This window comes from Schistosoma haematobium, chromosome 1 (genome assembly GCF_000699445.3).
Source record: "Schistosoma haematobium chromosome 1, whole genome shotgun sequence".
Taxonomy (NCBI): domain Eukaryota; kingdom Metazoa; phylum Platyhelminthes; class Trematoda; order Strigeidida; family Schistosomatidae; genus Schistosoma; species Schistosoma haematobium.
The window spans coordinates 5,301,653-5,314,949 of record NC_067196.1 but is presented as its reverse complement, the minus strand read 5'-3'; the positions used below and the strand labels follow the sequence as shown (position 1 = coordinate 5,314,949).

The 13,297-nt window shown below is 33.5% G+C and overlaps 1 protein-coding gene across 3 annotated transcripts in view; it reads left to right on the top strand.

Moving 5' to 3' along the window:
• Window positions 1–13,297, top strand: part of MS3_00010025 (uncharacterized protein) — a 77,760-nt gene that overhangs the window by 15,406 nt on the left and 49,057 nt on the right. For 2 of the 3 annotated variants that reach the window (XM_051218356.1, XM_051218355.1), the window contains 4 exons: window positions 267–351; window positions 2,546–3,114; window positions 4,208–4,292; window positions 10,177–10,313. In XM_051218356.1, coding sequence (XP_051072980.1) covers window positions 312–351; window positions 2,546–3,114; window positions 4,208–4,292; window positions 10,177–10,313 — 831 coding nt within the window. In that variant the 5' untranslated portion in view covers window positions 267–311. The remainder of the gene's footprint in view (window positions 1–266; window positions 352–2,545; window positions 3,115–4,207; window positions 4,293–10,176; window positions 10,314–13,297) is intronic. The other variant, XM_051218354.1, reaches the window with a different exon arrangement.

The following is a 13,297-nucleotide window of genomic DNA, read 5'->3' as shown; positions in this document are numbered from 1 at the left end:
AATATATATAAAAGAAAGATTGCATATAAGGAGATAGTGCAGAAAGATATAAAGCGATTTTAATCTCATAGTTTAAGAGAAGACAGAGAGCGTATACACCTACGCCATTGTGATTTATTTTAAGCCATGTCACTCAGAGTCTCCAACCATTGATATTAGGATCGTCACGTGGACCCCAAACAAGTAGTGTGCATCTATCAACATTCATTGTCATTTCACGATTGTTATTTTTCTTTCTTTTTTCTATTTGTACATTTTTCTATTAGATATCAAAATCAAAAAAAATTAATGTTACCAATAAAAAATTGACAATGTATTTCGATAAAGTGGTCGGGACATTAAGTAATATATGTAAGTTAATGGAATATCAATTCCTGCCTCCATATATATGTGAATCTCTTTACATCTAGTAAAATTATATTGATATATTTATGTTATCTATTAATAAAATAGAATTTCCTTAATAATTGAATTCATGAGTCAATTAAAGTTAGGCGCCATAATGGAAAACCTGGAAACACTGGACGCCGTTATATGGGACTTCTCAATAGTGAGCAACCACGATCCCGCCCCGCGAGACTAATAGGTCCTGAGTTCGGATCTTGCGGGGTGGAATCGTGGATGCCCAGTGCTGAGGAGTTCCATACTGGGATGAAACGGCCGTCCAGTGCTTGTAGGTTTTTCATGGTGGTCTAACTTCAATCGACTCATGAATTCAATTATTAAATTACTACAATCGTCAAAAAAGCCGTCTCAATTTTCTTTTAATTTATGATAATAAGTTGGTTAAAATAAATCATCTTTATGGTTCAACTACTATAGAAACTTCAAACGTTTAACTCATATGATATATTTGCCATAAACAGTTTTTTGGAAGGTGTTAAATTCTAAGTAGGTTTCTAGACTTTCATAATCTTCAACAATTGAACTCTGAATGAAATAAGGAGTTTCAGCTAAAAAAGCGATCTTCAAAATCTTGGGGTTTCTAAAAAAAATTTGAAATTTTTTATAACTATCTCATAACACAACCTAAATAGATTGAGAATATAAGACTGAGTAATGAGTTGTGTCTATGGAGAGTGAAAAAAGTACTAGAAACTCGTACGGATTTCGTAAGTCGTCAGATTTCCCCTAACAGAGGTATATAAAACGTAACGAGGGTTAGTTGAATAATTAACTTACCGTAACTCTCTTATACAATGGTCTTGTCCATTTTATTTGGTTTTTCTTATTATATCCCACATTAATTTTTTATTGACTAATCAATTATTAATATTGTACACAAGGATCTAAAATAATCGCTAGCAAAATATTGAGAGATTAATATCTGTATTTGGCATCGAGTTAAATTAACATGGTCTAGTTCTTAGGTTTGACCGAATTCTATCGATCTTTTCGATTATGTAACCTCTAACCTAAAGTAATTCAGCGTTCTGGTCAGCAGTAAGCAGTAGAGAGAAATGTTTTAGAGATGGATTTTGTTTATTTTCCTGTAAATGAAACTACGGAAACTAATGTATTCTAAGATTCTGGTTATTTTCATCCATTGACAAAAGCATTAGTGACTAGATTAATTTTTATGCAAAAAATTATACTTAAAGATGCGAATCTTACTACATTGTAAAATTCAGTTTATATCCAGAAATATTTAACCTTTTGGACCAATGAATGATGCAAGTGATCGAAAGGATCACTAGCTGTTAGGATTCCTCGATGGTAATATTTCTGATTGTTGCCTTAACTTATTGTGATTTTAATCTCGTATCCAGCATTTGTTTCTTATAGGTTTAAGATACACTACGGTAATGGTTATCAGTTGGACACAAATTTAATATCAAGGTTTTCTGTGAATCATTTTGAGCTGCTTAATGTTATATACCCGTCACTTATACTTGAAACGAGAAGCCATTACAATTGACATGATGTGAGTGAAGAACATGGAAGACTGGCATAAGTGAAGACTTATGAACATCAAAAACACGACGAATCTAGTGAAAAAATACACTCATTTATCTGTTGATTTGCACATACATTTGATTATTAATCTGTAATACGACATCTTTATGAAGTTGTAGAGAAATCGCACGCTTCATGTTATTGCTAAACATAGTTCATGTTGATTTAATACAAGAATATCATATCTTGGATAAATATCTAAATGAAGTAAATCAGTGTTATACTGAATCAAATAGCACATTGAAAATGAAACAAACGATCTAAAGAGATCATTCTCTTTCTGATACCTTCAAGTATCTAGTCCAGTGAGACGAAAGTATTAGTGTATCATTAAAATGAACAATATTTCAATACAACGTTTGCTGAATGTGACATTTATACCAACTCAATCTCATGAACCTTTCTTTAGACCTCTGAAAAAGTATCTGGAAGAGAATGATCGCTAACAGAATTGATCACAAAATGGGCGTATCAAACAAGCTACTTCAGACAGTGGTTTACTAATTTTTAAACATAGAAAATTTAATCCATAGATTAGCTAACAAATTACCTTGTTGACTGGTTTTCTTTTCTCTCAAAACTTTTATAGCTGATATTAGGAAAAAGTCTGATGAAATAAATGTATCACAGAATGAAGAAAGAACTGAGTGTCAAAACACTGAAAGGCAACTTGATAATGAAACTATCACGACTAAATTTAGTATTGGTGCTGTTACTACTAACAGTAATATTAGTAGTATTGATAGTTGTACTGAAATTAAAAGTTATGGTGATAATGATAATGCGTTACACAATCCGATCAAGAATGAAGCAACAAGTAATCATTGCCAACACCAACATCAAAATAATCACCATAAAAATGAAATTAATGCAACAAATGAGGAAATTCCAGTTTCACCGAGTAGTCTCACAGGTCAATCCAGTAGTTTTTCTCATTTGAATACATCATCTCCAATGTCATATGGTGATGAAATGAATTCCATTCCTGTAACCAGTTCAATAGATGATTTACTTAGTTTAGATCAATATGATCAAGATGACAGTATGTTGAAGGACTTTTCATCACAAAATCAGTATTCCATTGATAGAACAAATAATTCAAGTTTGGAAAGATGGTTATCGCAATCTGAATTACTGAGGTGCAATACAAGAGTAAAAGTAAGTTTATTTAATATTGACTAGTTAAAACAGATCACATTATGAAATGAATTAAGTTCAACGACCTTTAAGAACCTGAAAGCAATAAGCAAATGTTTTATGTCAGTACGGAACTTCTCAATAGTAAGCATTCATTCCCATCAATCCTTTGTAGTAATAATTAAAACAGTAGGTCCTGGGTTCGAATCTCGCGAGGTGCGGGATCGTGAATGCGCATTACTGGGGAGTCCCATACCAGGACGAAACGACCATCCAGTGCTTCCAGGTTTTCCATGGTGGTCTAGCTTCAATTGACTCAGGATTTCAACCAGTGAAATTTCTAAAAATCTCCACAAAACCCATTCTGAAAATATACCTATTCTCATAACGAATTTCTGTTTGAGATATTAAGTTAAAACAAGGGAACTTTCTCTCCTTTTAATTTGTGAAATTAATTCATAGTCAAGGCTTTTCATTGGAGAGACTGAGTTCAAATCTATATGAATTCACTATAGATTAATAATCAAAGTGATTTTGTTTGCCCTCAAATGTTATTGCAGTACATTCATTTATGCCAAGATGAATAATTAAATATTAGTGTTATTGTGTTCGTCGAGATATGTGGTTTATTTGAGAAACTGTCGTTCTGGACAACATCATATAGGTCCTCCCTTCTTCTACAAAACGTAAGTTCTGACAGCTTAATCCAGAACCACAAAGAAAGCTCAATGAAATCACCTGGCTTAAAGAATGCGAACAAACAAGAACCATCCACCGGAGTTGCAAATGTTCATCGTCGTTTCAGAATAACAGGATTAAACGAGTTTACATTACAGTCCGCTGTACGAGCTATTTGTTGTTGATTCCATTTAGCTACAAGATCATAAATTTAACTTGCATGAATCTATACTAGTAAGCTGGCTAGAAAGCATCGTGTTTGAATCCTCAAATTGTCACATGAACGTTCGTCATGGTGGTTTTGAAAATTAAAACTGCTGTTACATCAGTAAATTTTGATTAGACGTAGATAACTACAGTATCACACTGGCCATTTATTTAAATTTTTCAGGCTATTCTTATTGTGATTTCGTTTATCACATTCCATTGTTTTCAGCAGCATTTTCCAAGAGATGGTTATTTCTGGTCAGTCGCATTATTTATCAAACTTGGTACGAAATTAGTCCCCACTAGCCCAAAAGGTAAACTCTAGTTGAATTATATATATATAATATTGATTAAAGAACGTACATGATCTAAAAACATCAGCCTCATAATAGCTTTATTCAAATTGGGATTGAGAATTTCAGATTCGTTGGTAGCATGTGTTTTTTGTACGCAATCATCGTGAATACCAACAACTACCCATGTCTAGATACATCTGAATGGTACATAAATAATATAGATCCATATGTTTAGGCGTTATAGATCACTTCCCCTTCTCATTATAAAGTAAGCACAACTAACATCCACTCATGACACTGGTTGTACTCAAATTACTTTATATCACTGAATAAATTATCATTGAATTAATAATACCATCTTACGGCATCTAGATCTTTTCCCGTTGAATGATGGAACATTCCACTTTTCCAGCTGATAACTTAGTCTGCACACCATTAAACAGCAGAGTTCGTCAGTTAACTAACTGGATCATTTACTTGTAAAGTACTCTTATATTTCAAAATTTCATTCTGGTCAGAACCCAAAATCGTAGTTGGGAAGATAAAAACCGTTTCACTCTTGGGAAGAGCAAAATTCATATTATGAACAGTTCTCTTTGTTTGTTCCAACTTGACATTTAATCTTAGAATTCATGTTGCTTGAATAAATGTATGTTATTTAATAGCATTACTACTTACTAAGGTCTAAGTAATGTAACTTAACTAATGAATTGTGGAAAAGCACCTGGGCATGAGACTAACCCCTCATTTATTTATTCGTTATAATTTACTATGCTAACTTAGTTTAAAATGATTTGGTATTGTGCGGTTCTGAAATTGCACAAGACGAATTTGCTGCCGTATGGTGAAACAGCCACTTAAAAAACTTGGACTAAATGATCCTAGAGGATAGGGAGTGAATTAAGTTTCGCTTTAAACTCGAATGGACCCAGGTATGGAAATTCGTAAACTGACCATTCCAGGTCGACGTTTTTATGTATAGATCTCTGTAAGGATCCATCTTACATATTGACTAGTCAACTGTTCTTAAGGAATAGGCGAATATGATATAGTGACACAATAGGTGATGAACTAATTCATATTCAACAGAGAAGCATCAGAAATGGTTGTCCAGTAAGGTTCTACGATAGAAATTTAACACAATGACAACATCTTTAAAAAGCACTCACAGTTTAAAGGAAAACCTGTTACGAATATGGAATTTAAAGGAGACATAGATGCCGAACTCTTGGCCTACCATTCACGGATGTGTCAATACATTTACTTGCTCCTGCGGGGCAGGTCACAGTGGCCGCACAAAACCACTTGACGCTAACTATTAAAGGAGAAGGAAAAAAAGTCAGCAGTTCAATACACATACATCTAAAAATCTCTGAACACGTCGCTCCAAATGAATCTTCCTTCAAAATAATCTACACAATTAAAGAAACTACATCGAAGGGAGACCGAATCAAAAACTTACGCACTGTTGAGGCATTAGCGATTCACCAATTCAAGCACAAATTCACTGTGCACAAACGACACATCCAACCTGTCATTGTTCCTTAGCCCTCATTCCCTTCTCCACTATGTTTTGCTCTTGTTTTCCTTTCTAGCTTACTGTTCTGTAATTCTAAACCATAATCAGTTATTACTATCCTTCAAAAGTCCTTCATGGTTATTATTCACTTATCATTACGACCTTAATTCTACTCAGTTTTCTTCATATCTGTTCAGTGGACAATTATCTTTTATAATTCTCAACCGTAAATTATTTTCATCCTCCTACACTACTCTCACGTTCTGATTATAACTCAACCTCCTTTGATATTTCGAGTCTCGAATCCCTTTGTCATGCGATCTTTTCTACTTTTCTATGAGCATATATTTACCAAACAACTACAAATACGAATGTACAGCTTAAGTAAATGATTTCATTGTAAAGGAAAATTTCTTCAGTGAATTCTAATTATTTTTATTTGATGACACATTGGGTTTTGTTTTAATTATTACGAACTACTATCAGTCTGACTGAGCTAAGACTTCAATTAGATGTAATTAAGATATGGAATTTCAAACAACCGGAATGGATTTCTACCATCATAACTGATTAGAACATGGCGTAAAGAATTTAATTTTACAATAGTCGTACTAGTTATTCACCATAATATTGTTATTGAATTGCTGAAAACTTACTAAACAATCAGTAGATCATTCGAAGGTAGTAAACAATTATATACTTACTTACTCCTGTTACTCCTCGTGGAAAAGCATATGCCACCCACCAGCACTCGCTATCCAACACTGTCCTGGGCAATATTTTGCAGCTCCTTCCAGTTCCTATTCATCCTTTTCATATCTGCTTCTATTTCACGATATAGTGTGTTCTTTGGCCTTCCTCTTCTCTTTTTCCATTCAATATTCCAAGTTATGGCTTGTCTCGTGGTGCACTTTGGTGATTTCCGTAATGTATGTCCTAGCATTTTCCATCGTCTTTTCCTAATTTCCTCTTCAGCTGGAAGCTAGCTTGTTGCTGATGCTGATATTGAGTATTTAACGTAGACAACAGTTTATGAATACTTTTACCTTCTTGATGATGATTGTAGTAGTTCTTCACGTTTCAGCTCCGCCTGTAGATTTTCTAGAGATAATTCCGGTCCCAAGCTAGGGTAAACGAGGTCGGCAACCTCATCCCGTAGAAAAAATCTTACTAAAAAAACGCCAACCAGATTAAATAAACAATCATATACTAGGACAAAATCATTATCTGATCATCTCTTTTTATCACTATATCTCACTGAATTACAATAGTCGACTTTTGACATGAATGATTTCTGTTCCAATGAGATATCACATTTTTAACAGTTTCACAAATATTTTACTTGATTATATGTTACCCTAAATTCACGTAAATTATATTATTATATTTCTGTGAAACTGTATGTAATAGAGAAAATTATAGGTCATAATGGCCACAGTAGATGTATATTTAGTAACCGTAGTCAATCTATGAAAGGTACTGTAAATCAACCAATTATGTTGAGATGAGATTATCATCTAGACGAGAGAACTCGTGAACTCAAGAACATTGACTAACTCGTGAAAAACATCTTCTACAATGACTTAATAGAAATTAATCATTTCACTACTATTTCCAAAAATCAAATGAAGATAATCGATCAAAACAAAGATGTCTGATCACAGCATCGTTTAGAATAGGAAGTTTAATCACCAAAGATGATCAGAATACAACAATTTTTTTTCATTTAAACTATTCAAATACAACTCAGTATAGAAAATGTGTTCAACTTAAATCCTACTGATGAATTTAAACAAATACAAAACTTATATAATCTAAGTACTTTAGTTAACTATTTCAGGCTAATTAAAATACAATATAGTGCACCATATTGGTACGTTAATTAGACCAACAAACAATTCATTGGAGTTATTGGTCGCGATTCAGGAGGCTAGATTTCATCACATTGATTAGCTTCCGATGTTCAGTATCTAAATGTATCTTGAATAATGTCTAATTAAATGGATGTTTTCACACCGACAAATTGTGGTAATTAATCGTCAATATCGTTAAAATAAGAAAGATTAATTCCTTAAGAGATTACTCTTTTCTCAATCAGTATATTCCGTCTATTTTTAAAACAGCAAAAAGAAAACGACACAGAATTACTTCTATTGAATGTAAATATATTTACAATCAGATGGTGGTTGGAGGTAGTCGATAGGAAACTCTGGACCCGGGTTTCGTGCTACTTGGCACTCGTCAGCAAGGTGTACCTGTAATCTTGAGGAAACTGGTGCTCCCTAGCGGACTCGATCTCGTGTCACCCAGATTCACAGTCAAAGACGTCATCACGACTGACCTCCTGTAGGACTGAGATGTAATCACAACTGATTGAGCACTGGGTGGCGATCTGCATTAATAAGGACTAAACACGCATGACATTGATCGCCACCCAGTGATCAATCAATTGTGATCTTTACAATCACCTTAGAAATAGTAGTATAAACAGTTCGATATTAAGATAGTACCATTAAAGGCGATTAAAATAGTAAACATAAAACGGGGGAAAGTAGTCAACAAAATAAGATTTATTCCCATAAAAATCAAAAGGTGTTAATCATTTCTAATCATTAAAACTGAAGTGCTTCAAAGTTATCACTTCAAGTGTCTGGCTCACTGAAGAAATGAACTCGGAACAATCAAAAGAAGAAAAAATGGTATCAATTCGTCAAATTATCTATCGTCAGTCTCTACTGTATGTCGACATGTAGGCTTCTAGGTCGGGCATAGAAAAAAACAGTTGGAATAAACGGTTTTAAGATGTTTGATGACAAAACTCAAAATCGCTTGTCGTAACACAAATAAACTCATTTTTCTCATCTCAGTAATATTGAATTTTAGCAATAGTTATGACCTTAACGTCTGGCTTTTCTATCACGCGACTTATCCACCAATCCGAATTCGACTTATACAAATCTTCACTCTTTGCCAACCAATGACATTCAAGCGGTATGAGCAGTCTAGCGTCCTTATTGGTCCTATGTCCTCCTAGCTCGTCCACTAGAGTCCAGAAAACAACACCAGTTTCTGCAATGTGAATTGGACCGAATCCAATCGAATCGTTTATTTTAGACATACTCGGTTTATATATCAATCAGACAGACCACAACATACCATAAGATAGAAAATAACATGTGTACACAAATGAGCGAAAAAGTGGCTATGAACGCGGGAGATAGTAATTAATAGACTGAACATAGATTAAGAACCGTAAATCGCACAATAATAAATTATAGATCAAAATAAAGCTTATAATAAGAGGAATATAGATACATATAATGTAATTATTGAATAATTATACAATGAGAATATTTATAGAATATTAGTCCATTAATAGTCCTCAGAAGTTACCTGTAACTTAATCTTCACTCGGATATAACAAATACTTTGCCATTTTGTATACTGATATAAAATAAGAATGCCAGAATTATGCAAATTTGTACTAAGTGAAAAACTCAAGTTTTGATAAGCAAAGATTTATTGGTAAAGTTGAACTATAGGGGCGAGTAAATGACGAACATGCAAGTAGCTTTAAGATCACAAAGCCTATACCAAACAACATATCGTCTACCGATGATGAAATAAAGAATGGAATTAAGGTTAGATTTTTGATCATGAAATTACATCAGCTATAATAAGCTAATGCTTGTGATCATATCGATGATTGCTATTCCTGCAAAATCCAAGATGATTTACCTTAATTCGTTTATTCATAATTTTGTCTTCTGATTGACTGAATTGGTCAGGAATTCGTCAACCTCATTTAAAATGTTCTACAAGCCCACTTATTGTTCAGCTTGATCAGTTTTTTAAGTAGACGAAATTCAAACATGGAAAATATTCGGTTGTTGAAATAAAATAAAATAAATATGTTTGTTTGATGTACTACTTTTAAAGCTTGATGTATCAGTGATAGTCTTGATTGGTTTGTAAGCATAGATAGATATCGTACTTTGTTACATGTATGAGGCCCTGCCTAGTATTATAGACTCCTTCCCACTATTAATTTCATAGTACTGAACTCTGGATTTCACACTGTGGCGGTAAATCGTTATTTAGTTCCGACTACCTGGTTCTTAATCATATGTCGAAATTAAGCGGCTCGTACCAGTTGGTCAAGTATCGTGATCTAGTGTGTCCAGTCGATTATCTTTTAAGTCATTGTTTTGTACATTTAGTATCGACAAATCATTTATTTAATTCTTTAGAACGCAATTACTAGTCAATATAGATCATACGACAAAGTGATCGAAAGTAAACTATGCAATATCTCTTGTATAGACAACCATTATGTTCTAAAATAAGTCAACTGCATACTATCCTGTACATTAATTTTCTCAGGTAAAACTAATCCATATGTAAAAATCAAGCACAATGGAAGTGTTTTAGCTAGAAGTCGAATGATTCCAAATAGTTGTAATCCTATATGGGATGAAAAATTTTGGTTTCGTTTATGGAGCTTAGATACGCCAATAGAGGTAAGTCATTGTTAGATCACCCAGATTTTCTTTATTTCTGTTTAGTAATTATTAAAGTTAATTTTATAAACACAGAACAAAGAAGTATTTTTTTTCTCTCTTAATTTTTAGTCAAAGGATTCAAAGATGATATCACTTTACTGTTGTACTGTTCATTTTCAGAGATTTTTAACGTTTTATTAAAACAATGCTTCATTATGAATCAAAACCATTGGTATTTTAAGTATAATTTCACAAGTGAAATAAATTAACCTGTCTACTGATCTGACGGCTTCGAAAAGTACGATGAAGCCCCCAGAAGCTCTAAAGAACCTGAAGAGATCCCACATAATCAGCCTAACAGAGCCTTCTAGAATATCAACGTGGCATGCAACAGTTATACAATAGCATAATTTGCCTCCCTGCGGATTAGCTGAATTAACATGATGTTATAACCAGTAATAATAACTAAAAATACCCAAGTTTTCCTGAACATTTTCGATAATTCCCAGTAATCCGTTCTTCTTCTTCTTCTGTCTTTTCATTAGCGACTGTTGGGTTCCGTATGTTAGAGGGCCGTTAGTTGTATGTCATAATCTACCGTAACCGAGTAGAGAACGTATCATCTTCCTTAAAAATGCAAATTACTAACTATTGTATGGTACACTCTGTACAGTAAGCCCTTTAAACATTGGCATCTTAGATTCTAACAAGTCTGCAGATATTTTCGATTTTTAGACTGAAGGGAGAAAAGAAGTAAGGAAACATAAAACAACATATACTTCAAAGTTTAGATTAAACAAAAGGACAAGGGTATTTACGAGATTATAGGTCAATTGAAGACTCTAGAAGCTAAAATTGGTAGTACATTTGATAATTGTACAATCAGCGTGCTATTTTTCTTGAGAGTTTCCAAAGAATGCTGATTTGTCAATATATGTTTAGTCTTTGGATAATTTTTACAGAAAACCATCGCTGACTCTTTACATTGTGCGTCTCATTTCATCTAAATATGATGTAGCTATTTTCAAGACAATCAGCAGTAAGTGTTTGAAACAAACCTAAAGTTTGATGAAATTCTTTGTAGAGCCTCAGGTATCTTCTTATATGTGCAAAGTATTTTCTTATTCACGACCAGGATACAACAACACCTCTTTTAAAATTAGTCTTTTCTGTCCAATTTTTGTCTAATGGGATTCAACTATTTCAAACAGAGACAGGTTGTACACCTCATTTCCGTCATTATCTGAAAGGACATTCTGCCTCCCATATTGTGAAGGAATTCCAAGCACCCATATAAGTTGCTGTTCTGGCTGTCAGAAGTAAGATTGACCTGATATGCACTAAGAAACTCGGCTTTCATCACATAGTGTCAGAACTCTTGTGTACGAAAACCCTTCAAATCCCAGGAAAGAGTTTAAATGGTTTAAATGTTTATTCCTGGTTAGTGTTTCTAACAAGGTTCTCTCTCACAGATTTAGTTTATTAATTCAATGCCAAACCGTCCTTATTTACCCGGACTTGGGATTAGCAGTAACTGTAGAAGGACTCCATCCAGATGGAGTTACACTTATAATTTGCTTAGAATAAATGGTCGACTTAAGAAAAACTGACTACCATGGATGTATATTTGTTTTTCAATTATCGTCTACATTACAAGCATTAGTCTAAAACACCCTCATGTATAATTGATAATATTTCTTCATGAAATATAATAACCATAATAGAATGTATCTTCTGACTGTTTTAATGATATTGTAAACGGGAAACGTTTGTTTAATTATGTCATAATGAAGTGTAGATCTATGAAAATAAATGGTTTCTAAGTAAACGAAAACTTACATTAGTCCTAAATTCACTCGGTATTATTTGCTTGTATTTTTTCATTGCTGTTAAGGACTGCAATTGATCAGTCTCTTGTTGGGTTATGTGCATGCTGTGAGGACTTCCTCAATATTGCCTTAAGTCGCAAGCATTATGAGCAAAGACTGATAGTGATTGACAGTGGAATATAGTTTGACGCGCGTTTCGTCCTATTTGGGACTCATTAGCTGGATGTACCTGCATCTCGGACTTGTTGATGTTTACCCTGAGACTCGAACTCAGTACCTTCGTTTCAAACACTTTCCCGTTATTCACTTAACTACTGAGTCCTGATAGCCACCTGCTCGTGTAATGCGGTGAACATCAACTCTGGCATACAGGCACATCTAGCTGACGAAACGCGCCTGCTGGACTACACTGCTAGTCACCATCCATCATAGCTTACATTAGTCGTATTTGCAAATTTTAGGTATTAAATGCTTATTTATGAGAATTATTTATCCATTGTATTTTAGTATTCTGATTGCATAGCTGTTTAAACTAATTACTTAAGTGTTATTCAATCAGTCAATTGTGAACAACATAGATCTTGGATCAATTATTCATCATTTCCATTTTTTACGGTTTGTGTTAGCGCACAAAGAGTAAATTGTCTGAATACAAGCTATATAAATGATAATAGAAAACTAAGCATAAAGAATATGATTTAAAAAGGAAGAATGAAAAAAAATTTAAGAATTAGAAGTAAAAAGAGATACCAGGACTTAATATGTGAAGAGATGTATTTGGTCAACACACCTAGACTCCCAATCCTCTTTTGTTTATCTGAACTCGGAAATGGCAGTAATTTCAGAAGGGCTCCAGATGAAGTGACTAATCATGTTATTCAACTATTAAAATGTATATAAACGAGGAAAATTACTTATCTCGAGTTTATTTTATAAGTCTTCTCTCATTTATTCTGTGCAAAACATTCTGAAGAAAGTTGACTGCAATCTTTCTCAGTCTAGTTAGTTTGTCAAGTTTCTTGTAATGACTATTAATAATAGTTGATTAGAAAATGTATTCAATAAATTTTGTTCTGTTTAGGCGTTCAACTGTTTGATTCGAAGTAGGAGATCCATTTCTTTATTGAAACATGGACTGAGCATGCATCCTAAAATACAAAATTGTTTATTTAA